The sequence below is a fragment of the Zosterops lateralis genome (assembly GCF_965231275.1).
Source record: "Zosterops lateralis genome assembly, chromosome: 31".
Classification (NCBI taxonomy): domain Eukaryota; kingdom Metazoa; phylum Chordata; class Aves; order Passeriformes; family Zosteropidae; genus Zosterops; species Zosterops lateralis.
This window is the reverse complement of record NC_139791.1, coordinates 1,932,010-1,958,384: the sequence shown is the minus strand read 5'-3', so window position 1 is coordinate 1,958,384 and position 26,375 is coordinate 1,932,010. Positions and strand designations below refer to the sequence as shown.

Sequence of the window (26,375 nt, the reverse complement as noted above, 5' to 3'; positions counted from 1 at the left end):
GGGCCGGGCACAGGGCTGGGGGTGGCAGTGCCAGGGCTGCAGCAGGGACAGGCCATGGGCACTGCTGGGGCAGCGCTGACGCCTCAGGGCAGGGCCTGGGGGCTCCAGGCTCCTTGCCCAGGCTCTCTCCAGAACACGTCCAGGCCAAGGCTCAGCACACAAAGGCCCCGTGGGCAGCCCCAGGGTGGCCCTGGGCAGGCTTGGGGCAAACAGCATGGCTGGGGCTCTGCAAGGCCCCTGGGGGAGGTGGGAAGGAGCAGCAGAGCAGGGGCTGATCCATCCCCACTGCACTGGACACCCCAGGGCAGCATCCCAGAGCATCCTCATGCACCTGCCATCAACATCCCCCCTCTGCAGCCCTGGCCTCTCCCCCAGCTCACACAGGTGCCACATCCTTGCAGGCACAGACAGGGCAGCACTGGCTTAGGAGCCCCTGTTTGCAGTGCCCAGAGCAGGCCTGAGCAGCCCCATGGTGTTGGTGTGAGGAGATGAACATGAGGGAGCACAAATGCCATCAGCTCCTGGGACCAGGAAGGGCTGGGGGACAGGAGGGAAACCACTCAGGTTTGTCGTGGCCTCTGGATTCAGCCAGAAAGTTTGTTCCCATGAGCTGTGAGTTTCCTGTCTCACTGCAGATGTTGTTGTTCAGAGCCAGGGCTGCCTGGCAACCACCCCCAAACTGCACTGAGCATTTCCTTTATTTCACCTTTGCTTTCTTTTTTCTTTCCTGGTTCAGATTTCTTCCTACTGCCCATTGTTGTCCCCTCCCATGGAAACAGCCTACCTCTGTTATCTCTTTTCTCTCTGGCCCCACTCCCCACTTCAGTTCCTGAATTGGCACCATGGGAACATCCCTTGGGGATCTGGATCATCCTACAAGTGCTTTAGGAATTGTCTGCAGTGTCCTGCAGTGCCTTGAGTTAAGGATTTATAGAGTTAAGATTTTAGCTAAGGGATAGAAGCCATTTATATTGATTAGGATTTAAGTTAGAAGAGTAGAGATGAAGTGGAAGAGTTAATAATTATTAGATGCTTAAGCTAGAGCATAGGTAATATATTACTTGCTGCTTTTAGTTGTGTTTGTAGAAGGAAATATGATAGATGGACCATTGTGATAGTGAAAGAAACCATGAGTGCACCTGGACACAGAGACTATTTGAACCAAGCAAGAGAGCTTGGACTATGCCCAAAAGGTCATGTAGCCTGCCCACAAGATGAAGATACAAAGGTCACTGTGAGGAAGACGTATCTGACTTCATATTTCAAGACCACTGACATATTTCAAAGACCACCTACCCACTTTGAGAGAAGAATTGTGCAGGTGTAAAGGACTTTGGCCTCATTTTAATATGAAGAGGGGATAGGCAGGGCTGGGATTATGCATGTGTATAGGCATTTTGAGTAATTGAATGAACATGTATGACTTTCGTAAATAAATAGAGGGTTAGAGTTTTGTGATTGGTGTGCAGGCCTTTGGAAGGCTACTCCCGTGCCATCCAACATTGAATAAAGCACACAACTTTCTAACTTTAACTTGTTAGAGAGTCTTTTGTCTGTGATCTTATCGATTTTATGCAAATCAATTTGCGACAGCAGCAGGACTGGGTTCTGTTCAGCTGTGAGAGCAGTTCAGGTCATGGACCGCTGGGGGGATATCTCTCCAGGGATATCCTATTTCCAGGGATCTCCCTGGAGAGAGGGTTCCGCTCCCCAGCTGTTCATCCAGGGACAGACAAGGACTGCCAGAACTCCTGAAAAAACAGTAAGTTTAAAAATTGAAAATTGTGGCCTGTAAGGTGTACCTGTGGCCAGGAAGCTGTTGGTAGGTCATGGGAGACGTCCCACACTCAGCTCAAGCCTATGCAGTCTGCTTGCAAGTTACAGTGGGATTTGATTGCCAGCAGAGGGATTTGTTGAGTTGTAGAGGGCTCACTAGGGGTTCAGGGCAAGTTTGCTAACATTTTGGGATATTAGGTGCAAACTTCAGAGGAATCGGGGGCCAATGGGGACAGAATTTGGAGATTTTGCTAGATGAGGATTGGAGAGTTTTTAGCCATCGAGAGGAAGGATGCAAACAAGGGATGAGAAAATTGGTAGCAGTAGTAAGGGAAGAAGAAATAGCAAGACTTGGACAAGGACCACCAAAGCAAGAACCACCCCGGCTAGGGAAAGACCAGTGTGCATTTTGTAAGAAAATTGAACACTGGAAAAACCAGTGCCCAGAATGGAGAAAGGGTGATGATCAAAGAAGAGGAGACTGAAAAGGGGAGGGGGTTAGGGTTAGGATTAGGATTAGGGTTTCTCATGTGAAAGAAGACTGAGGAGGACTGGAGGATCTTAACCTAGGGGACCCTCTGGTTATAATCAAGCTAGGGAACAAAGAAAAGGAAACAAAATTTTTCGTTGCCACAGGGGCAACATACTCACTGTTAAACAAAGCTTTAATACCTATAACAGATGACTGTGTTATGATAAAGGGGACAACTGGCCAATCTGAAAGAGCACATTTTTGTAGACCACTGAAATATAAACTTGGGAAACAACGGGGAATTCATAAGTTTTTATATGTTCCCAACAACCCATTAGCACTTTTGAGTAGAGATTTATTGGAGCAATTAAAAGCAAAATAATTTTCAGAAACATAGAGATTATTGTGGAGGTAAAGGATAGAATATATGTGGAATTGTAAGCTTAATGTCAATAGCCAATGAGACCAAAGCTGAAAGTGAAAAAGAGAAAAACAGGAAAGTAATGGATCAGGCGTTTCCTGGGGTATGGGCTTCTAACATGCCAGGGAGGGCAAAGAATGCACCTTCAGTGCAAATTAAACTTAAGGAAGGAAAACAACCAGTTAGAGTTAAACAGTATTCCTTTAAAAAAGGAAGACAGGGAAGGGATAGCCCAGTAATTGACCCTAGCTTTTTGCAGATGGGGCTATTTAAAAGAGTGCCAGTCTGATTTTAATACTCCTAATAAAGTCTGATGGGCCATACCGAGTAGTCCAGGATTTGTGGACTGTTAAAAGGATAACTGAGAATTTACACCCAGTGGTTGCCAACCCCTACACGTTGTTAACCCATTTAACACCTGAACTAATTTGGCTTACCATTTCAGATTTGAAAGATGCTTTCTTTTGCCTTCCTCTCCATGAGGCCAGCCAGAGAATTTTTGCATTTGAATGGGAAAGGCCCAAGGGTGGGCACAAAACTCGGCTCACATGGACAGTTTTACCCCAACGATTCAAAAACTGTCCCACGATATTTGGAGACTAACTTGCAAAAGATTTGGAATCCTGGGAAGTCCCATCAAGAGAAGGAGAGTTGTTACTGTATGTAGACAACCTCCTGATAGCTATTCAAATCCAAGAGGCATGGATGGATTGGATGGTAAGCCTCCTAAACTTTTCGGGTCTACAAGGGTATCAAGTATCCCACAAGGAAGCTCAGATAGTGACGCAAACAGTTTTCTACCTGGGCTATGAGGTCAGTGCTGGACAAAAAACCTCAGGGCAGGATCCAAAGGCAGCAATATGCCAGAGCCCAAAACCCCGGACAGTAAAGGAACTGAGAATCTTTTAGGCCATGACATACACTGTAGATTTTGGGCTGGTGTAGACTGTGGATTCAAATTTACGGGCTGCTAGTTAAACCCCTCCATGCCTTGGTTACACAAGGAAACAGAGACCTGCAATGGACAAAAGAAGCAGCAAGAGCCTTCGACCAACTAAAGAAGACCCTCATGTCAGCTCCAGCCCTGGGACTTCCAGACGTGACTAAACCATTCTTTTTGTTTTCCCATGAAAAGCAGGAGATTGCTTTGGGAATACTGGCACAGGACCTGGGCTCATATCACAGGGCAGTCACCTGCTTTTCCAAGCAGTTGGATGCAGCAGCCAAGGGATGGCCAGGGCGCCTCAGAGCCGCTGCTGCAGTGGTGATGAACAGTCAGGAAGCACACAAATTCACCCTGGGCCAGAAGATGACTGTGCTGGTGTCCCACACAGTGTCTGCAGTCCTGCAGGTAAAAGGGGGACATTGGCTTTCCCCACAGAGATTTTTGAAGTACCAGGCTATACTGCTAGAACATGATGATGTAGAAATTGTGGTAACTAATCTTGTGAATCCAGCTCCCTTTTTCAGTGGGGGTACAAGAGAACCAGTGATCCATGATTGCCTGGAGACCATGGAAGCCACCTACTCCAGTCACCCAGACCTGAAGGACACCCGTCTCGAGGACACTGAAACCTGGTTCACTGATGGAAGCAGCTGTGTGATCAGGGGAAAAAGACATGCTGGGTATGCAGTTACCACGAGCAGAGAAGTGAGAGAGTCTGGACCATTACCAACCAACACCTCTGCACAGAAGGCTGAAATAATTGCCTTAACCTGGGATTTAGAACTGGCAAAAGGAAATAAAATCAATATTTGTACAGACTCAAGGTATGCATTTGGGTTGGTTCATGCTCATGAAGTTTCTAGAAAGAAGGAAGGCTGTTGAACTCACAAGAAATAAGTCTTAAACATTTGCAGGAGATAATAAAACTACTGGAGGCAGTCCAGCTACCTGACAAAGTAGCCATCATGCACATCAAGGAAATGAGCTGGCAGACAGGCAAAAGAAGCAGCTAAAAGTGAGATAACTATTGAGACAGTTGAGGCAGCCTTAATTCCAGATGGACAAATTTCTATTGAATGTAAGCCAAGCTACAACAAAAAGGAGTAGAGACTAATTGAGGAAGAAAATGGAAGTTATAACCAAGAAGGGTAGGCTATCCTAGACGAAGGGAAAGGCAGGCTTATGATTCCTTCATACGTGCTATGGTCATTGGTGAAAGAGGAACATGAGAAAACGCATTGGGGAATAGATGCTCTGTATAACTATTTGAAGGACAGAATCATAGTCAGAACTTTGCAAAGTACAGTAATTCAAGTGACTCATCAATCTAGCCTTTTGTAGCCTTTGCCTCCAAACGAATCCCAAAAACATTCCTAAACCAAAGCTTGGACAAATTGGGAAAGGTTTTGGGCCTGGGCAGCAGTGGCAAATTGATTTTTCAGAACTACCCAGGATGGGGAGGGTATTGATACCTCTTGGTGTTAACAGATACCTCTTCAGGGTGGCCAGAAGCTTTCCCTGCCAGAACTGCCAAAGCATAAGAAGTAACCAAAGCATTGTTACAGGAAATCATACTGTGTTTTGGGGTCCCAGCCACAATGTCTTCAGAGGGGGGGCCACATTTTATTTCAAAACTTGTGATGCAATTTAGCTGCCACCTAGGCATAGACTGGAAACTTCATACCCCATATCATCCTCAGTCAAGTGACCAGGTGGGGAAAATGAACCATTTGTTTAAGCAGCAAATGATAACATTGGGACAAGAAGCAAAGTTACCTTGGCCTCAAGCTCTTCCATCAGCATTATTACAAATTCAGACCAAACCAAGGAGAAAAGACCATATGGGGTCCAAGAAGGAACAACACCTACCCAAGTAGGGGAAGAGATCCTACACAGGTATATGGTGGCCCTAAACAAACAACTAAGAGAAATTGAGAAACATGTGGCTGGGGCTTGAAGCAGAGAATTAGATGGGCCAGTGTCACTGTACGACACGAAAGAAAGACTCCAAATATTTCAGAAGGCAAAGAACATAGAAAAAGAAGGTTTTATTTTCTAATTCTTACTACCTTTTATAAGGTGTTCTGATACAGACTTAACATGATTGGTGAATAGGAACGACACCTCTCTAATCCGATTGGTTAACTAGAGAAATAATAGTTGTTTGCCAAGACTGTTTCGAGAAGAAACTTTCTTAAAATTTTTTTTATTTGGAAAAAGTTATCATCTGCTAGCAGGCTAAAAATCTTTCAGACTCAGAAATGTCAGGCCTACAGGCCAGTACATAACATATGGGGATGGGACTATGTATATGTTATGTCTTTTGCAGAAAAGACTCCAGAACCCCAGTGGGAAGGACCATTCTAGGTGCTCCTCACCACCTTTACTGCAATCAAGATCAGAGAGCAAAATGCCTGGATTCAGCACACTTGAGTGAAGAAAGCTCCTGAATAAATCTGGAGAGCCAAACCATGTTACCCCACGCCTTTAGAGGGGCAACACGTTGTGACGTGGGAGTGGACCTTGACGGAGGACAGCAGGCAGCAGCTTGGTGAATCATGGAAAGCTCTTTATTATCTGACTCCAAAGGCTTTTATACATTTTGTACAGAGGGCTAAGATTGGCCCAAGGAGGTTACAACCTCCTGACTCCATGGGTCAATATGACCATCAGTCAAGTTCTCTCTCAGAGAACAAGAATGCAAAACATACAGATAATTTCTAAGAATACTTATTGTTTACATGAAGCAGCGTGAGAAAGCTGCTGCAAAGACTCAAACACTTGAAGGCAAGAAATTCAGGGATGACAAAACCAAGTGACAATTAACTAAAATTGAAGCTTATTTGGGAAAGTGAAGAGCGTGTGCGCAAAATGTTAGAATAGATCAATAAATTTTGAAGAACAGAAGGATTTGTAGCTGTTATGGAAAATCAAACTGGTATAACTAGGGGAATTGTAGACTTTGTAACCATTGTTATAGCCACAGCTGGAGTTAAGGCAACACCACACACATATAAAGTGACAGGTCTGTAGAGCAGGGACAGCAGAGGAGGGAACTGCTGGGCCTGGGCCAGACCGGCCCCAGGCCCCAGAGCAGCAAAAGCTCCTTCCCCTGCAGGCCGGGCTGGGCCTCTGACCAGGCTCCCCAGGGAATGCTCAGAGCCCCAAGGCTGCCCCAGCTCCAGGAGCCTTGGCACACCCCTGCCAGGGATGCCCAGGCCCCCAGTGCCTGGACTCCATCATCCCTCTGGCTCCCTCTCAGCTCAGCCCCTTCTGCCATTCTCACCTTTGCACAGCCCTGGCTGTCCTCTCCAGGGGCTGACAGAGCTCTGCCACCTGCGCCAGGAGCAGGGCAGCCCCAACCTTCCAATGTTCCACTGGCTCTGGGACACCCCAGCGCTGGCAGCCCCCAACATTCCCTGCCTGGAGACGCTCCAAGGGAAGCGTCAACAGCTGCCGCCACTCACCACAACCCACCGGCCGCTGAGCAGCCCCGGCCTGGGCCCCTGAGGATTCCTCTGCACACAGCTCGGACAAGGGCCCTTTGCCTGCCCCCAGCCTGCACCAGGCAAGGGTCACATACACTTACACACCTCTGCCCACAGCTGACAGAGAAAGTTAACAAAAACCACAAAAACTATGAACTCATTGTTCAGGGTTGGGTTTGTTCCTTTTTTTTACTTATAGACTTCTCCCCAGGAGTTGCTAGGAGACCAAGTACAGGGTGTCTATGAGTGCTTGACCAAAACAGAGAGGTAGCCAAAAGTCAGGAGGGGGAGATAAGGACAGGGCTGGGGGCAGCTTTGCTTTTGCTCTCGGTATCAGAGAGAGGATGGCCAGGCTGCTGCTTGCTGAGTTAGGAGTTTGCTGTCCTCACTGGGTCCAGTCCTGAAAAAATCCACCATCATCTGCTTGTGTGCCCCTGAACTCTAAACTCACCTCCCCTGCCCTGCTGGGACAGCCCTGTCCCACTGTCACCATTTCTTTGGCACTGCTTTGAGGTTTTTGCTACTCTGTGGCCCCACACTGCCCTGCCGGGACATCCCTGCCATTCCAGCTCCCACCATGGAGCTTCTGATCTCATCCACCAGCCTGGGATTTTCCACCTTTCCAGCTTGGTATTCTCAGAATCGCAAGAGATTGGACTGTCCCAGGCTCTGTAAGACAAAACCCCTTGAGGTTCCTGGTTCTGTTATTATTAATGCTGTAGTTGTTGTTTGTTTGCCTTGTTATACATACTTGATGTAAAGAACTGTTATTCCTCTTCCCATACCTCTTCCTAAACCTTCCCCTTAAATTTTCTAAATTATAATAATTGGAAGGGAGGCCCTGCCCCTCCTAAGCAGATACGTGTCTTTCAAATCAAGACAACTTTAGACAATATTAGATGTGCATGGTGTTGCTTAAACTCCAGCTGTGGCTATAACAATGGTTGCAAAAGCCACAATTCTCCCAACTATATCTGTTTGATTTTCCACAATAACTAAAAATACTTCTATTCTTCAAAAGTTATTGAGCTATTCTAACCTTTTACTCACACACTCTTCACTTTCCTGAATAAGATTCACTTTTAGTTCATTGTCACCCAGTGTGGCTCTCCAGATTCCTTCAGGAGCCTTCTTCACCCAAGCGTGATGAATTTTGGCATTTTGTTCTCTGATCTTGATTACAGTAAAGGTGGTGAGGAACACCTGGAATGGTCCTTCCCACTGGGGTTCCAGAGTCTTTTCTGCAAATGAAATAATATATACATAATCCCCAGGCTGTATGTTATGTACTGGCCCATCTAATTCTCTGCTTCAAGCCCCAGCCTCATGTTTCTCAATTTCTCTAAGTTGTTTGTTTAGCGCCACCATATACCTGTGTAGGGTCTCTTCCCCTGTTTGTGAAGGTATTGATCCTTCTTGGACCCCATATGGTCTTCCACACAATATTTGAAAAGGACTTAATTTTTCTTTTGTCCTTGGCTTTGTCCAAATTCATAATAATGCTGATGGAAGAGCTTGAGGACAAGGCTTGAGTCCCAATGTTATCAATTGCTGTTTAATCAAACAGTTCCTTTTCTCCATTTGGTCACTTGACTGAGGATGATATGGGGTATGAAGTTTCCAGTCTATGCCTAGGTGGCAGCTAAATTGCATCACAAGTTTTGAAATAAAATGTGGCCCCCCCTCTGAAGACATTGTGGCTGGGACCCCAAAACACAGTATGATTTCCTGTAACAATGCTTTGGTTACTTCTTATGCTTTGGCAGTTCTGGCAGGGAAAGCTTCTGGCCACCCTGAAGAGGTATCTGTTAACACCAAGAGGTATCAATACCCTCCCCATCCTGGGTAGTTCTGAAAAATCAATTTGCCATTGCTGCCCAGACCAATAACCTTTCCCAGTTTGTCCAAGCTTTGGTTTAGGAATGTTTTTGGGATTCGTTTGGAGGCAAAGGCTACAAAAGGCTAGATTGATGAGTAACTTGAATTACTGTACTTTCCAAGTTTCTGGCTATGATTCTGTCCTTCAAATAGTTGTACAGAGCATCTATTCCCCAATGCGTTTTCTCATGTTCCTCTTTCACCAGTGACCATAGCATGTAAAAGGGAATCACAAGTCCCCTACGGTAAGATCCTCTGGTCCTCCTCAGTCTTTGATGTGAGCAACCATCCCCTCCCCTTGTCAGTCTCCTCTTCTTTGATCATCACCCTTTCTCTGTTCTGGGCACAGGATTTTCCAGTGTCCAGATTTCTTACAAAATGCTCATTGGTCTTTCCCTGTTCGGGGTGGTCCTTGCTTTGGTGGTCCTTGCCCATGTCTCCCTATTTCTTTTTCCCTTACTACTGCTACCAATTTTCTCATCCCTTGTTTGTATCCTTCCTGTCGATTGCTGAAAACTCTTCATGCCTCATCTAGCAAAGTCTTCAAATTCCGCCTCCGTTGGCCTCCAAATCTGCTGAAGTTTGCACCAAATATCCCAAAATGTTAGCCAATTTTCCCTGAACACCTCGTGAGCCCTCTACGACTTGACAAATCCTTCTGCTGGCAACCAAATCCCACTGTAACTTGCAAGCAGACTGCATAGGCTTGAGCTGAGTGTGGGATGTCTCCCATCACTTACCAACAGCCTCCTGGCCACACGTACACCTTATAGGCCACAATTTTCAATTTTTAAACAGACCGTTTTGTCTGGAGTTCTGGCAGTCCTTGTCTGTCCCCAGTGAACAGCCAGGGGAGCAGAGCCCTCTCTTCAGGGAGATCCCGGGGGGTGCCCCGAGGGGTCCATGACCTGAACTGCTCTCACAGCTGAACAGAACCCAGTCGTGTCATGGTTGCTAATTGGTTTGCATAATATTGGTGAGGTCATGCACAAAAGATACTCTAACAAATTAAAGTTAGAAAGTTGTGTGCTTTATTCAATGTTGGATGGTACGGGAGTAGCCTCCCAAAGACCTGCACACCAATCACAAAGCTCTAACCCTCTATTTATTTACAAAAGTCTTACATGTTCATTCCATTACGCAAAATGCCTATACACATGCATAATCCTAGCCCAGCCTATCCCCTCTTCATATTAAAATGAGGCCAAAGTCCTTTACACCTGTGCAATTCTTCTCTCAAAGTGGGTAGGTGGTTTTTGAAATAGGTCAGTGGTCTTGAAGGATTATGTCAGAGAGGTCTTCCTCACAATGACCTTTGTACCTTCATCTTGTGGGCAGGCTACGTGACCTCTTGGGCATAGTCCAAGCTCTCTTGCTTGGTTCAATTAGTTTCTCTGTCCAGGTGCAGTCATGGTTTCTTCCATTATCTCAATGGTCCATCTATCATATTTCCTCTTACAAACACAGCTAAAATGAACAAGTAATATATTACCTATGCTCTAGCTTAAGCATCTAATAATTATTAAATCTTCCACTTCATCTCTACTCTTCTAACTTAAATCCTAATCAATATAAATGGCTTCTATCCCTTAGCTAAAATCTTAACTCTTTAAGTTCTCAACACAAGGCACTGCAGGAGCCTGCAGACAATTCCTAAAGCACTTGGAGGATGATCCTGCTCCCCAAGGGATGTTCCAATAGTGCCAACTCAGGAGTTGAAAGGGGGTGTGGGGCCAGAGAGGAAAGGGCTAGCAGGGATGAGGTGTTTAGAGGGCAGAGGACATGTTTTGGCAAGAAGAAGAAATCTGGAGCAGGAAAGAGAAAAGAAAGCAAAGATGAAGCAAAGGAAATAATCAGGGCAGTTCGAGGGTGGCTGCCAGGCAGCCCTGGCTCTAAAAAACATCTGCAGTGGCACAAGAAACTCACAGCTCATAAGAACAAACTTTCTGGCTGACTTCAGAAGCCACAACACAACTGAGTGGTTTCCCTCTCGTCCCCCAGCCCTTCCTGGCCCCAGGGACTGATGGCATTTGTGCTCCCTCAGGTTCAGCTCCCCACACCAACACCATGGCGGTGCTGGTGCTCAGGCCTGCTCTGGGCACTGCAAACAGGGGCTCCTGAGCCAGTGCTGCCCTGTCTGTGCCTGCAAGGATGTGGCACCTGTGTGAGCTGGGGGAGAGGCCAGGGCTGCAGAGGGGGGATGTTGTTGGCAGGTGCATGAGGACTCTCTGGGATGCTGCCCTGGGGTGTCCAGCGCAGTGGGGATGGATCAGCCCCTGCTCTGCTGCTCCTTCCCATCTCCCCCAGGGCCCTTGCAGAGCCCCAGCCATGCTGTTTGTCCCCAGCCTGCCCACGGCCACCCTGGGGCTGCTCATGGGGCTTTTCTGTGCTGAGCCTTGGCCTGGGCGTGTTCTGGAGAGAGCCTGGGCAAGGAGCCTGGAGCCCCCAGGCCCTGCCCTGAGGCGTCAGCGCTGCCCCAGCAGTGCCCATGGCCTGTCCCTGCTGCAGCCCTGGCACTGCCACCCCCAGCCCTGTGCCCGGCCCCGAGAGCCCTCAGGCCCTACAGCAACACCAGGGCCAGGAGGGCAGCGGGGCAGGGCCATGGGAGCAGCACTGGCAACACCAAGGGCTGCTGGTGCTGGGCACATCTGCTGTGCCAGCCCAGATCTGCCCCCAGCTCTGCACACAGACATTGCTGCTGCAGTGACAGAGAGGGGAACAAAAGAGGGATCGCTGGTGAAAGCTTTCTTGCAAGATCCTTTAGTCCATTTAGAGCCACTGAGATCACAGCTCCTCATTGACATTGTATGTGGGTCACAGTCAAGATGGAAAGAAGCAAAATGAGAAAGTGCACAAGGACCGATATTTGTAGCCAATATTAAAAACTAGAAGGGGGAAAAAAACCTCACAAGCAAAGCAACAAGAATTATCAAAGATTACTTTTGTGACAAGTGATTTGCAGAAATTGTCCAGCAGTTTAATGTTTCTGAAATCGTCTGGTGATCAGTGTCCACACTGCAGCCTTGAGCTCCTGGTTCCTCAGGCTGTAGATCAGGGGGTTCAGGGCTGGAGGCACCACCGAGTACAAAATTGACACCACCAGATCCAGGGATGGGGAGGAGATGGAGGGGGGCTTTAAGTAGGTAAAAATGCCAGTGCTGAGGAACAGGGACACAACGACCAGGTGAGGGAGGCAGGTGGAAAAGACTTTGTGCTGTCCCTGCTCAGAGGGGATCCTCAGCACAGCCCTGAAGATCTGCACATACGAGAAAACAATGAACACAAAACAGCCAAAATATGGAAAAGCACTTAGCACAAGAAGGCCAAGTTCCCTGAGGTAGGATTTGGAGCAGGAGAGCTTGAGGATGTGTGGGATTTCACAGAAGAACTGGCCCAGGGCATTGCCATGGCACAGGGGCAGGGAAAATGTATTGGCTGTGTGCAGCAGAGCATTGAGAAAGGCACTGGCCCAGGCAGCTGCTGCCATGTGGGCACAAGCTCTGCTGCCCAGGAGGGTCCTGTAGTGCAGGGGTTTGCAGATGGACACATAGCGGTCGTAGCACATGATGGTGAGAAATGCAAATTCTGCTGAAATAAAAAAGACAAAGAAAAACACCTGTGCAGCACACCCTGAGTAGGAGATGTTCCTGGTGTCCCAGAGGGAATTGTGCATGGCTTTGGGGACAGTGGTGAGGATGGAGCCCAGGTCGGTGAGGGCCAGGTGGAGCAGGAAGAAGAACATGGGGCTGTGCAGGTGGTGGCCGCAGGCCACGGCACTGATGACGAGGCCGTTGCCCAGGAGGGCAGCCAGGGAGATGCCCAGGAAGAGGCAGAAGTGCAGGAGCTGCAGCTGCCGTGTGTCTGCCAATGGCAGCAGGAGGAAGTGGCTGATGGAGCTGCTGTTGGACATTTGCTGTCTCTGGACATCCCAACCTGCAGAAGGAGGAAAGACAGTGACATCTGAGTGGAGATTTCTCACAGGAAAGTTAAAGCCCTTAGACTGTTTCTTGCCACTAAACACCTCCGCCTTTTCTACGTGTAGGAGAACTTCCTTAACCTTGGTTGCTGGAGTCCTGATTGCTGCTGGCCAGTGTTCAGTGAGGAGCCAGATCTTGACCTGCAGGACACCTGGGAGTCAGCCCTGAGCCCCAGTCAGTGCAGGGGAACAGTGAGGGTGTTGCCATAAGGCCTCCGTTAGCAGTAGTCAGGCTAAGGAGTTGGTCCCTGTGTAGGCCCATGGGAACCAAATCTGAGAAATGAGGCCTGAGAATCTGCTGATGCAAGGAACAACGTTTAAAGGACTTAGTAGAGCATGTAGTACATAGGTATACAAATTACTTGTGAAATATGATTACATGGTTACCAATAAAATATTTTCTGTGGTGGGAGTTAAGCTTAGAGAATTAACCTTTATTTTAGCTAGAGCAAGCGTGCAAAATTTATAGCCTTTAGAAAGGTTACCTGTAAGATGAATGCGAATGTTTAAAGTAAAATACGTAGGAGGCTGCACGTAGGCTGATGAAGTAAGAGTTGTAACAAAGGTATAAAAGATGAGCATCTTTTGTAACCAACTCGGGACCCTGACTTTGAGACACTAGTCCTCAGGTCGTCCCCGGGCCCTAAATAAAGCACCGCATAAACTGACACTCTGTTGGTTTGTGTTTTCTCTGGGGATCGGGCAGCAGTTTTCTGGCGACCGCGGCAGGACCTCAGGAGGTGGCTGGGGCGGTTCGTGAGCTGATCAACTCCACACCGGCACCAGGTGATTTCTGGGGAGTCATCGACCCGCACCCGACCCTGCGCCTGACGGACGACTGTGAGAAGGTAAGCCCGAAAGGTGCTTTATTTTTTTTTAAGGTTTGGGTGCCTGCCTAATAAGACGGGACGGCGATTCCCGCAGGGTTGGGCTAAAGACTTCTATGGTCTGGGAAGCCTAGGCGCCGACCGTCAGACGAGGCGAAAACCTCGCAGGATCGGCACTTGCACCTCGCAGCGACGAGAAGTGGCAAGTTTGGTATTGGTATTGGTATTGGTATTGGTATTGGTATTGGTATTAGTATTAGTATTGGGGGGTGTGTGTGTGTGTGAGCAACTTGAAGTGTAAAAAAAAAAAAAAAAGAGAAAAAAAAAGAAAAAGAGAAAAAGAAAAAGAGAAAAAGAAAAAGAGAAAAAAAAAAAAAAAAAGAGAGATGATGCCGTTTAAAACCTTTAAGACTTTGGTACAATCTAATGATAAGGTCCCAGGGAATTCCCCCTTGGGATGTTTACTGGGAAGGTGGAAAAAGGAAGGATTCCACCAAGAGTTACATAAATGTAAAAAGATTGATTATTGTAATCATCGGTGGACACTATATGAAACTGGTGGCCCAGAGTGGCCTTTGAATGGATCTGTTAACCCTGATGTTATAACCCTTTTGATGTGCTTTTTACAGAATAATGAGAAATGGGATGAAATACCTTATCTTGATTTGTTTTATGCTCTCAAAAACAAACCAGAGATGGCCGCAAAATGGGTCTTTACAATTAGAACTTATATCACAACTGATGCCACATTGTAAACGAGAATCGAAACTTGATGAATTGCCATAGATCTTTTCTTTTATTTAAAAGAGAAACAGGCATGGTTAGTGGAATGTGGAATACAAGCACTGGTCTTAGAAAATAATCATTGTTTGGCTTGCGTCCAAGTTAAGTGTTGTGTAGAACACCTGGTTTTGGAAAAAAAAAAAAAAAGGGGAGGAGATGATTTGGAAGCTGATTTATTTGTAGGACCCACTGCCCCTTCCAACGTTACCTCAGCATTAAGTTTTACTCCACTTACTCTCACCCCACCTGATTCTGTTTCCTCTCCCCTGCTTGCGCCTATCCAAAATGCTTCTCCTGGCTATCCCCCTTCTCTGCTGATTTATCCCTCTACCGACCCTCCTCTCCCACCTGCGCCTATGTCATCAGCTCCTGTCCCCTCTATCCCCAGTCCTCCTCTGCCGGAGTTGCCCATTGCTTCTATCCCTGGCAGCGATCGGGATTTGACTGCGGGGCGGGGATGAAGGGGAGAGAGATGCAGAAGGGACAGGGCGGAGAGCAGTGGTGGTGGAGGGGATGGCTCGGATGCGGCCAGGAGGTATACTGGTCTTCAGGTGGATGGTGGGCGAGCGGGGATTCAGCTCACCTTTATTTTTCTAGACCAGTCACAGGAGGACATTAGGAAAAGTTACAGGAACTGGAAAGCGGAAAGTTAAGAAGTTTGGACAAGCTTTTAGAGGTGGCGAGGACGTAGTGGCAGAACCGGTCGGGACAGTAATAGAGGTGGTTTTGGCAGAGGCTATGGAGTATTAAGAATAAATAAATTAGAAGGACATTGAAAGCGAGAGTGCCCAAACTGGTTTAGTCAGTATGTTCAGCCTCAGTTGAATAGCATAGCCAGAGTCATGGATCTGTGAGGAGAAGCCAGGATCAAAGGAACAGATGGTCACTCTGTGCTTAGAAGGGAAAGACATCACTTTTCTTGTAAATATTTCATATTAAATTATGTAGAAGGGCAGATTGGGAAAAAAAAATTTAAAAAAATATAAATAAATAAATAAATAATTTAAAAAAAAAAAAAAAAAAAAAAAAAAAAAAAAAAAAAAAGTTGACTGTAATTATTGGAGCCACAAAGAAGGAGGAAATTTGGCCATTCCTGCAACCCCTAGATCTGAGCTTTGAAAATAAAACTTTAACACATAAATTTTTATATATGCCTGGGTGTTCAGCTCTGCTTTTAGGATGTAATTTTCTGGCAGCTCTAGAGGCAGAGATTACTTTTGAGAATGGTAAACTTGTACTGAAGATACCCGAGTCTAAACCAGGAAAGGTTTTAACAGTAAAAGAGAAACCAACTCCAATATTCCTAAAAAGGTAGAAGAAGTAGTGATTCCCTCTGTGTGGGAAACGGATATATTAAGGAAATCTAAATTGGCACAGCCAGTACAGGTAGAATTGAAGGAAGGGGCAAGTGCCATGCAAATTAAACAATATCCTATCAAGGCAGAAGCACGACAGGGAATAGAAAAGACCATTGATAAATTCCTAAAGTACCAAATTCTAGAAGAATGTGAATTAAAATACAATACTGCAATATTCCCAGTAAAGAAATTTAATGGTGAGTATAGACTTGTACAAGATTTAAGGGGCGTAAATGAGATAACTAAAAACACATTCATTTAGTAGTTGCTAATCCTTATACATTGCTAGCATCAGTGAAAGAAATATACAAATGGTAAGTATAGACTAGTGCAGGATTTAAGGGCAATAAATAACATTGTCAAAGACATTCACCCGGTGGTGGCCAACCCATATACTTTGTTAACATCTGTGTCAGAGAAATTCCAATGGTTTACAGTTATTGATTTAAAAGATGCCTTCTTCTGCATCCCACTGGCATTAGAAAGTAGGAAATATTTTGCCTTTGAATGGGAAAATCCGGATACCGGACGAAAAAGGCAGCTCACTTGGACACGACTTCCCCAAGGATTTAAGAATTCTCCTACAATTTTTGGAAATCAATTAGCCAAAGAGCTGGAGGAATGGAAGACGACTCAGGTAAGAGAATCACCCTTCTCTTACGTTCTCCTCCAGTATGTGGATGACATCTTTTTGGCTACAGAACAACGGGAGGTCTGTTTAACCCTAACCATAGAACTGCTGAATATGCTGGGACAAGGAGGATATCAGGTTTCAAAGGAAAAGGCCCAATTAGTCCAAGAGAGTGTGATATACCTAGGCTGTGAAATCTCAAAGGGGGTAAGGAAATTGGGAATCAATAGAGTTGAAGCTATCTGTGCAATACCCACACCCCGAAACCATGAAGAACTAAGATCCTTTTTAGGAATGGTGGGTTGGTGTAGACTCTGGATACCAAACTTTGGGCTAATGGCTAAACCCCTTCATGAGGCTTTAAAGGAGTCTCAACTGCAGTGGAACAAACCACAGGAGAAGGCCTTCCTAGATCAGAAACGGGCCTTGAAAGAGGCACCTGCACACGGTCTACCAGACTTAAATAAAGACTTTCAGCTATACGTCAATGAGAGGCAGCGACTGGCCCTGGGCGTACTAACCCAAACCCTCGGATCGTGGAAGAGGCCTGTTGGGTATTTCTCTAAACAACTGGACACTGTGAGCGCAGGATGGCCGGCATGCTTGCGGGCAGTGTCAGCCACAGTGATACTGATCCAGGAGGCCCAAAAATTGACTCTGGAGAGAAAGATGGAGGTGTTTGTGCCCCATATGGTACTGGCAGTTTTGGAACAAAAAGGGGGGCATTGGATGTCCTCTAGCAGATTGTTACAATACCATGCATTGCTCAGAGAACAGGATGATGTTGAGCTCAAAGTGACTAATTGCATCAATCCAGCAGAGTTCCTCCGCAGTGAGCAGAATGAGGGCGAATTAACACATGACTGTATGGAAACCATCGAACAGGTATACGCTAGCCGACCGGACCTGAGAGATGTGCCCCTGGAGGTGCCAGACTGGGAACTGTATACCGATGGATCCAGCTTCGTAGAGAATGGAACCAGGTATGCCGGGTATGTGGTGGTGACCCTCACGCAGATGGTGGAAGCTAAGGCCCTCACTCCAGGAACATCTGCACAGGAGGCTGAAATTATAGCGTTAACCAGAGCCCTGGTCCTGAGCAGTGGGAAAAAGGTAAATATATGGACAGATTCAAAATATGCATTTGGAGTTCTGCACGTACATGGGGCTTTATGGAAAGAGAGAGGACTGTTAAGATCACAGGGGACATCCATTCAACATCGGAATGAGATCCTGCTGCTACTGGAAGCTGTGTATAAGCCAGTGGAAGTGGCTGTGATGCATGTGAAAGGACACCAGAAAGATGAGGGAAAGATTTTTCGAGGGAATCGGCTGGCTGATTTAATCGCACGAAAAGCTGCTAGAAAGGTCTGGACTGAAACGGCGCTGATTCCAACGAAGGTAGGACCGGTACAACCTTATATGGGACAAAAACCCAGTTATTCCGCTGAGGAGGAGAAATTGGCACAGCTGGTCCAGGCCCAGAAGAATGCAATGGGATGGTATGTGACTGGGACTGGCCAAGTAGTGGTCCCTACCAAATTGATGAAAGTGATTTTAGAAACTGAGCATAATAAATGCCACTGGGGAGCAGAGGTATTGGTAAAATTTCTGAAGAAGGAAATTATCTCTAACCAGATGTTAACAATGGCTAAACGAGTGAATGCCATGTGCCCAGTGTGCCTTAAAAATAATCCAATACTGAAGAAGCAGATACAACTAGGGAAATTACAGGTAGGAGAGAGCCAGGAGATTATTGGCAGATAGATTTTTCCGAATTGCCCCGATCACAAGGATACAGGTATCTGCTGGTGTATGTCTGCACGTTTTCGGGATGGCCAGAGGCTTTCCCTTGCAGAACTAATCAGGCCAAAGAAGTAGTGAAAACATTAATGAGAGAAATCATTCCAAGATTTGGGGTTCCATTAGGAATCTCTTCTGACAGGGGACCTCATTTTGTGGCAGGAGTGGTACAGACAGTCGCCCAACTCTTAGATGTTACTTGGAATTGCATACCCCATGGAGGCCTCAATCCAGCGGGCAAGTAGAGAGGATGAATCAAACCCTGAAAGGACAGATTAAGAAAATCTGTCAAGAGGCCAAAATCCAGTGGCCTCAGGCCCTGCCATTAGCCTTGTTAAGAATTAGGATTAAACCCTGGGAGAGGATAGGAGTAAGTCCATACGAGATACTGTATGGCAGACCATATCATGCTACAGTATTAAAGGGAGACCCTCATGTAGTAGGGAATGATGTGCTCTTTAATTATGTGTTGTTTCTGAACATGGTACTTACTGCCCTAAAAGGAGCCCTGCAATGGAACAGACCCCTGCTGCTGGAAAATCCTGTCCATGACATCCAGCCGGGAGACCAGGTCTATGTGAAGAATTGGAACACAGACCCCCTGAAAGAAATATGGGAAGGCCCACGACAAGTGATCATGACCACCTTCACTGCAGTAAAAGTCGAGGGGATCGACAACTGGATACATTACACTCGAGTCAAGAAGGGGCCGACCCGTTGGGAAGTTCAACCGTTAACCCCCACTCGAATGGTGTTCCAGCCCAAGGTCGGATTCTGACAGTTGGGTTCTTGCTGATCTGTTTATTACCTTTAACCAATGAATTTTTAGTTATTACAGAACTCGAACCCAAAATAGTGATGATGGAAGGAATGAATGTGTCTATGACCTGTCTGTTTACGGACAACCAGAAAGCTGGATCCGAAGAAGTCAATGTAAAGTGGAGGAGAACAGGGGCAGAACAAATTCATACAGGTATAACTATGTGTCCTGGGTTGCAGTGTAGGATGTACACAAAGTATTTATTCTATCACCATCTTCATGAACTGTTGAAACCAGGTGGGCTAGTGTTTTCCCAAGCCCCCTGCCTTTTCTGCTAATGGCCTATTAACGCCTTTGGGGTGTTTTTCTGCTAATGACTTCTGGGGTGCCTCCTGCTAATGGCCCATGAGTCACAGGTAACTCCCTCCAGGGGTTATCTCTGTTAATGGGCCATCAAGGACACATTTCACACTTCTCATGCTATTGTGAGGTGCTCTGCCCAGGGGGAGGAGCCAAGCATTCTCACCTGGATAGAAGCTGGGATTTGGGACAGTGCAGTGGGCACTTACCCACTGCATTCCTAGAGGACCAGAGCTCCCAGACTTCTCTACAGGATCACTGCTTCAGGAAGAGCACTTCACCTGGACTGCTTCCACCATCCTGCTCAGGTTGTATTCTGACCCTGTCAGTGATTCTTTGTGTTATTGCATTTATTTTATTTTATTTTTACCTTTTTACCTTTCTTCTTATTAAATTATATCTCTGACTTGGAGCCTCTCACTCGTTTTGTTTTCAAACCACAACATTTTTTTTGGTGCCCAACGTGGGGCCAGAGGCACTGAGAAAAGTCAGAACTACAGTTTTGTATTTGAGAAGACACATGTTCGCTATGATGCTCAACATGCTTACATGTGTCTTATACCTATCTCTCTATATTTTTCCACACATGGGGCACTATGTGCCAGTCTTAATGCTCCTGTGTAGACCAGGGTATGGTACTAAAATTGCCTTATTGGTCTATTATGTCCATTGCTTGATAAACCCCAAGGCAATGAACAGCATTCAAAATATATACCCAGTTTTGGATTCGTTTTCTGGTCTAAGATGCTACATCTGGGGCCTCAACAATCTTACCCAGCCCCTGCGGGAAGGAGTAAAGAATGATTTTTTCCAGCTTTTCAGGCATAACACAGCAGTTTTTGAAAATATGGAGTACCCTCTTGATACCAAGGATAGTATGATGTTGTTGTTGTTCCTGCTTTGTCTTCTCTGCACAGCCTTTTGTTTTTTCTGCACCATGCTTAGGATCAAAATACTATCTGGTGTGATACAGTGTGTTCTTAAGGAAGAGGAAGAGGGAAAGAGAAGCAAAACAACCGCATCATCATCTACACAGACCATCGCAGAGGAGAAAGAAGCCAAAAGTGAATCAACAGTGTCCACGTCCACACAGACCGATATAGAGGAGAAGGGAGCCAAAGGCAAGACAACAGTGTCCTCATCTACACAGACCACCACAAAGGAGAAAGAAGCCAAAAGTGAGGCAACCGTGTCCACATCTACGCAGACTGTCACAGAGGAGAAAGGAACCAAAGGTGCCATCAGCATCTCCACACAAACCGTCACTGAACTGGAACAACCTAAACCAGTAGCAGTTGCCACCACTCAGAAGAAGAAGTCAAGGAGCAAATCAGTCTGCGTAGTGACTGACGAGGATGCAGCAGGACCTTCGCAGCCAGCAGAGGAGACAGAGATAGAGATCATCACTCGCTCTCTATCCCTGGGTGAGTTGCGTGACCTGCGAAGGGAATTCACCCGCCAGACCAACGAGTCCATCCTGACCTGGCTGCTCCGCATCTGGGACGCTGCAGCCAATGACACCATTGTGGATGGAATTGAGGCCAGGCAACTGGGATCGCTGTCCCGGGATGTGGTCATTGACCAGGGGATTGGGAAAACCCAAGAACCTCTCAGCCTCTGGCAGCGACTGCTAACAAGTGTGAAAGACAGATGCCTTTGTAAAGAAGACCTCCAAGTGCACCAAGGCAAATGGAGCACAATAGAACAAGGTATCCAACGCCTGAGGGAATTGGCTGTGCTGGAGATCATTTTTTCAGAAGACGAGAGATTTCCTAAAAACCCAGATGATGTCCAGTGCACATCACGAATGTGGCTGAGACTTGCACGGCTTGGACCAGAGATGCACTCACGTTACTTGGCAACACTGCAATGGAGGGAAAGTGAGAACAAGGTGGGTGTCTTGGCTAATAAATTAAGAATTTACGAGGACACTGTCGCCCCAGTTCGCACCCATGTCTCGTCTGTGGAAACAAGACTGGCGGAGCAAGTCCGGAGCTTGATTGAAGAAGGCCATCAGAAATTAAAAAAACTTAAGGAAGAAATTTACCATATCTCACCAGAGCCGATGAGAGTCTCTGCCATTAGGAGCAGGCGTCCCCCAGCCAGGGAGAGAGGATACACACCACGGGGTAACCTCTGGTCTTTCCTTAGAGAGCATGGAGAAGACATGAAGAAGTGGGATGGAAAACCCACTTCCGCTTTAGCAGCCCGGGTACGTGAACTGAAAAGAGGAACACCTACCACAAGAAGCCCATCTAGAATCAAGGCTGCCCCAGTCTCTCAGAACTCCAGACGGTACAGGAATGATGATATGACTGATCCTCTGGAAGGGACCTCAGAAACATACGTACAGGAGGAGAACAATGTATGCCATGACCAGGAATAGGAGTGCCCTGCCTCTAGCCAGGAAGAGGAAAGGGATAATCGGATCTACTGGACTGTGTGGATCCGATGGCCTGGCACATCTGACCCACAAGAATATACGGCGTTGGTTGACACTGGGGCCCAATGTACCATGATGCCATCAAGGTATGTAGGAACAGAATCCATCTCTATTTCTGGGGTGACAGGAGGGTCCCAGGAACTGACTGTATTAGAGGCTGAAGTGAGTTTAACTGGGAACGAGTGGCAGAAACACCCCATCGCAACTGGTCCAGAGGCCCCATGCATTCTCGGCATAGACTATCTCAGGAATGGATATTTTAAAGACCCGAAAGGATATCGTTGGGCTTTTGGAATAGCTGCAGTTGAGAAAGAAAACATCAGACAGTTGAATACTTTGCCTGGTCTCTCAGATGACCCCTCTGCTGTGGGACTGCTCAGAGTCGAAGAACAACAGGTACCAACTGCCACAACAACAGTACACCGCCGCCAATACCGCACTGACAGAGACTCTGTGATTCCCATACATGAGATGATTCGTAAACTGGAGAGCCAAGGGGTGGTCAGTAAGACTCATTCACCTTTCAACAGCCCAATATGGCCTGTGCGTAAGTCCAGTGGAGAATGGAGACTGACGGTGGATTACCGGGCTCTGAATGAAGTCACACCACCACTGAGCGCTACTCTGCCAGACATGTTAGAGCTTCAATATGAGCTGGAGTCCAAGGCAGCAAAGTGGTATGCGACCATTGACATTGCCAATGCCTTCTTCTCCATTCCTTTGGCAGCACAGTGCAGGCCCCAGTTTGCTTTCACCTGGAAGGGCGTGCAGTACACCTGGAACCAACTGCCCCAGGGGTGGAAACACAACCCCACCATCTGCCATGGGCTGATCCAGGCTGCACTGGAGAAAGGTGAGGCTCTAGAACATCTGCAGTACATTGACGACATCATCGTATGGGGAAACGCCCCAGGGGAGGTCTTTGAGAAAGGAGAGAAGATTATCCAAATTCTGTTGAAAGCTGGTTTTGCCATTAAACGAAGTAAGGTTAAAGGGCCGGCTCAAGAAATCCAGTTCCTGGGAGTCAAGTGGCAAGATGGACGTCGCCAAATCCCCACAGAGATAATAAACAAGATCACTGCCATGTCCCCACCTACCAACAAGAAGGAAACACAAGCTTTCCTAGGTGCCATAGGCTTCTGGAGGATGCACATTCCTGAGTACAGTCAGATCGTGAGCCCTCTCTATCTGGTTACTCGCAAGAAGAACGATTTCCACTGGGGCCCTGAACAGCAACAAGCCTTTGTTCAGATCAAACAAGAGATTGCTCACGCAGTAGCCCTTGGCCCAGTCAGGACGGGACCAGATGTGAAGAATGTGCTTTACTCTGCAGCCGGGAACAACGGTCTGTCCTGGAGCCTGTGGCAGAAGGTGCCTGGGGAGACTCGAGGCCGACCATTGGGATTCTGGAGCCGAAGTTACAGAGGCTCCGAAGCCAACTACACTCCCACAGAGAAGGAGATCTTGGCCGCCTATGAAGGAGTTCAAGCTGCCTCAGAAGTGATTGGCACTGAAACACAGCTGCTTCTGGTACCCCGATTACCAGTGCTGGGGTGGATGTCTAAGGGAAAGGTTCCCTCCACACATCACGCCACTGACACCACATGGAGCAAATGGATTGCTCTCATCACACAGCGCGCCCGTATTGGAAACCCAAATCGCCCTGGGATTCTGGAAGTTATAACAAACTGGCCAGAAGGTGAGAATTTTGGATTATCGTCTGAAGAAGAAGAAAAGCAAGTAATGCGTGCCGAGGAAGCCCCACCATACAATGAGCTACCGGAGACTGAAAGACGATATGCTCTCTTCACTGATGGCTCCTGTCGAATTGTAGGCGCTAACCAGAAATGGAAGGCTGCAGTTTGGAGCCCCACACGACAAGTTGCACAGGCTACCGAGGAACAAGGTGGGTCAAGTCAGGTTGCAGAGCTTAAAGCTGTCCAGCTGGCTTTAGATATTGCTGAACGAGAGAAATGGCCGAGGCTCTATCTCTACACTGACTCATGGATGGTAGCTAATCCTCTGTGGGGATGGCTGAATCGCTGGAAAAAGGCCAACTGGCAGCGCAGAGGAAAACTCATCTGGGCCGCTGACATTTGGCAGGACATCGCTGCCCAAGTAGAGAGACTGATCGTGAAAGTTCGACACGTGGACACACACGTACCCAAGAGCCGGGCTAATGAGGAGCATCACAACAATGAGCAGGTGGACAAAGCTGCCAAGGTGAAAGTATCACAGGTGGATCTGGACTGGCAGCACAAGGGAGAACTGTTCTTAGCTCGTTGGGCCCATGATGCCTCTGGTCATCAAGGAAGAGATGCGACATACCGATGGGCCCGTGACCGAGGGGTGGACCTTACTATGGACAGCATCTCACAGGTCATCCACAACTGTGAGACCTGTGCTGCAATCAAACAGGCCAAGCGAGTGAAGCCTCTGTGGTATGGTGGACGATGGCTGAAGTACAGGTATGGGGAAGCCTGGCAAATTGACTACATCACCCTTCCCCAAACTCGCCAAGGAAAGCGCTACGTGCTGACCATGGTGGAAGCCACCACTGGATGGCTGGAAACCTACCCTGTGCCTCATGCCACTGCCCGGAACACCATCCTGGGCCTGGAAAAACAAGTCCTGTGGAGACACGGCACCCCTGAGAGAATTGAGTCGGACAATGGGACCCATTTCAAAAACAGCCTTATAAACACCTGGGCTAGAGAACATGGTATTGAATGGATATACCACATTCCTTATCACGCACCAGCTGCCGGGAAAGTTGAACGGTGCAATGGACTACTAAAGACTACCCTGAAAGCACTTGGTGGGGGAACCTTCAAGAATTGGGAAATGAACTTAGCCAAAGCTACTTGGATGGCCAACACCCGAGGGTCTATTAATCGAGGTGGTCCTGCCCAGTCTGAACCCTTGCACACAGTGGATGGAGATAAAGTCCCTGCAGTGCATATGAAAGGCATTTTAGGGAAGACTGTTTGGATTAATCCCACCTCAGGAAAAGGCAGACCCATCCGTGGGATTGTCTTTGCTCAAGGACCTGGTCACACCTGGTGGGTAATGCAGAAAGATGGGGAAACCCATTGTGTACCATAGGGAGACCTAATTTTAAGTGAGAACAGTGTGTAACATTTTATTCTCTATGTGTATGCATATCTTTGTAAGAATGTATTGATTTGGATATGACGTAGATGGTAATAGAATAAGAAGTGGATTATGTCCTGGGTTGCAGTGTAGGATGTACACAAAGTATTTATTCTATCACCATCTTCATGAACTGTTGAAACCAGGTGGGCTAGTGTTTTCCCAAGCCCCCTGCCTTTTCTGCTAATGGCCTATTAACGCCTTTGGGGTGTTTTTCTGCTAATGACTTCTGGGGTGTCTCCTGCTAATGGCCCATGAATCACAGGTAACTCCCTCCAGGGGTTATCTCTGTTAATGGGCCATCAAGGACACATTTCACACTTCTCATGCTATTGTGAGGTGCTCTGCCCAGGGGGAGGAGCCAAGCATTCTCACCTGGATAGAAGCTGGGATTTGGGACAGTGCAGTGGGCACTTACCCACTGGATTCCCAGAGGACCAGAGCTCCCAGACCTCTCTACAGGATCACTGCTTCAGGAAGAGCACTTCACCTTGACTGCTCCTACCACCCTGCTCAGGTTGTATTCTGACCCTGTCAGTGATTCTTTGTGTTATTGCATTTATTTTATTTTATTTTTTTACCTTTTTACCTTTCTTCTCATTAAATTATATCTCTGACTTGGAGCCTCTCACTCGTTTTGTTTTCAAACCACAACACTATGGTTTAAGACAAGGATGAGCAAAAGGGAAATACCACCCTGCAACTATCCAATGTCACGATAACTGACAGCAACGTTTATCGTTGCGTGGTCTGGATAAGAGAAAGCTTTGATTATGGGAGTTTCAAATTGAAGGTTTTACCATGGGATACTGGGAAAATAAGTGGAGAAACTGTAGCTGTAAATGTAACTCCAGTCTCAACTCAGGTGGATATGTGGGATGGACCTCCTTTGAGAATAAATTGTACCTTCCAATTGGAAAAGAAATGTTACCAAGATATCCAAGTCAAATGGTGGAAACAGAATAAACATCAGCAATGGGAAAGACAGCTGGGGAATATAAGTTGGTGGACTCTGGGAACTTATGGGAAGGGGTGGCTGAATTATACTGATCCGAAGATAGGAGAGACAGAAGGTATATATTTGTGCATAGTGTCCTGTGGAGGGAAAGAGAATTTTGGGTTACGAAAGGTGGAGGCAAGGGCCCACTTAGGCTCTGAAATTAAGGCCCAACATGGAGAATATCAAGTAACCAAAGGGAAGGATGTGATTCTTACCTGTGAAGTTAAAGAAGGCCAGCATTTTTTCCGAGTATGGATGGTGGTTTGGGAAAAATTTAACATCTAGAGGAAAGTATCAGAT

At 47.0% G+C, this 26,375-nt stretch overlaps 3 protein-coding genes across 4 annotated transcripts in view; 2 read left to right on the top strand and 1 right to left on the bottom strand.

Annotated features, from left to right (window-relative positions):
* LOC310920622 (olfactory receptor 14A16-like) overlaps nt 1-26,375 on the top strand; it is a gene marked incomplete at its 3' end in the record, with an annotated part of 597,990 nt that overhangs the window by 7,998 nt on the left and 563,617 nt on the right. The gene's annotated exons all lie outside the window — the stretch shown is intronic.
* Nucleotides 1-26,375, top strand: part of LOC310920625 (olfactory receptor 14J1-like) — a gene marked incomplete at its 3' end in the record, with an annotated part of 175,607 nt that overhangs the window by 52,618 nt on the left and 96,614 nt on the right. The gene's annotated exons all lie outside the window — the stretch shown is intronic.
* On the bottom strand, nt 11,959-12,891 carry LOC310920815 (olfactory receptor 14J1-like; the record flags this gene model as incomplete). Its single annotated transcript, XM_083880867.1, has 1 exon — nt 11,959-12,891. The coding sequence occupies one exon, from the start codon at nt 12,889-12,891 to the stop codon at nt 11,959-11,961; it is 933 nt and encodes a 310-aa protein (XP_083736993.1).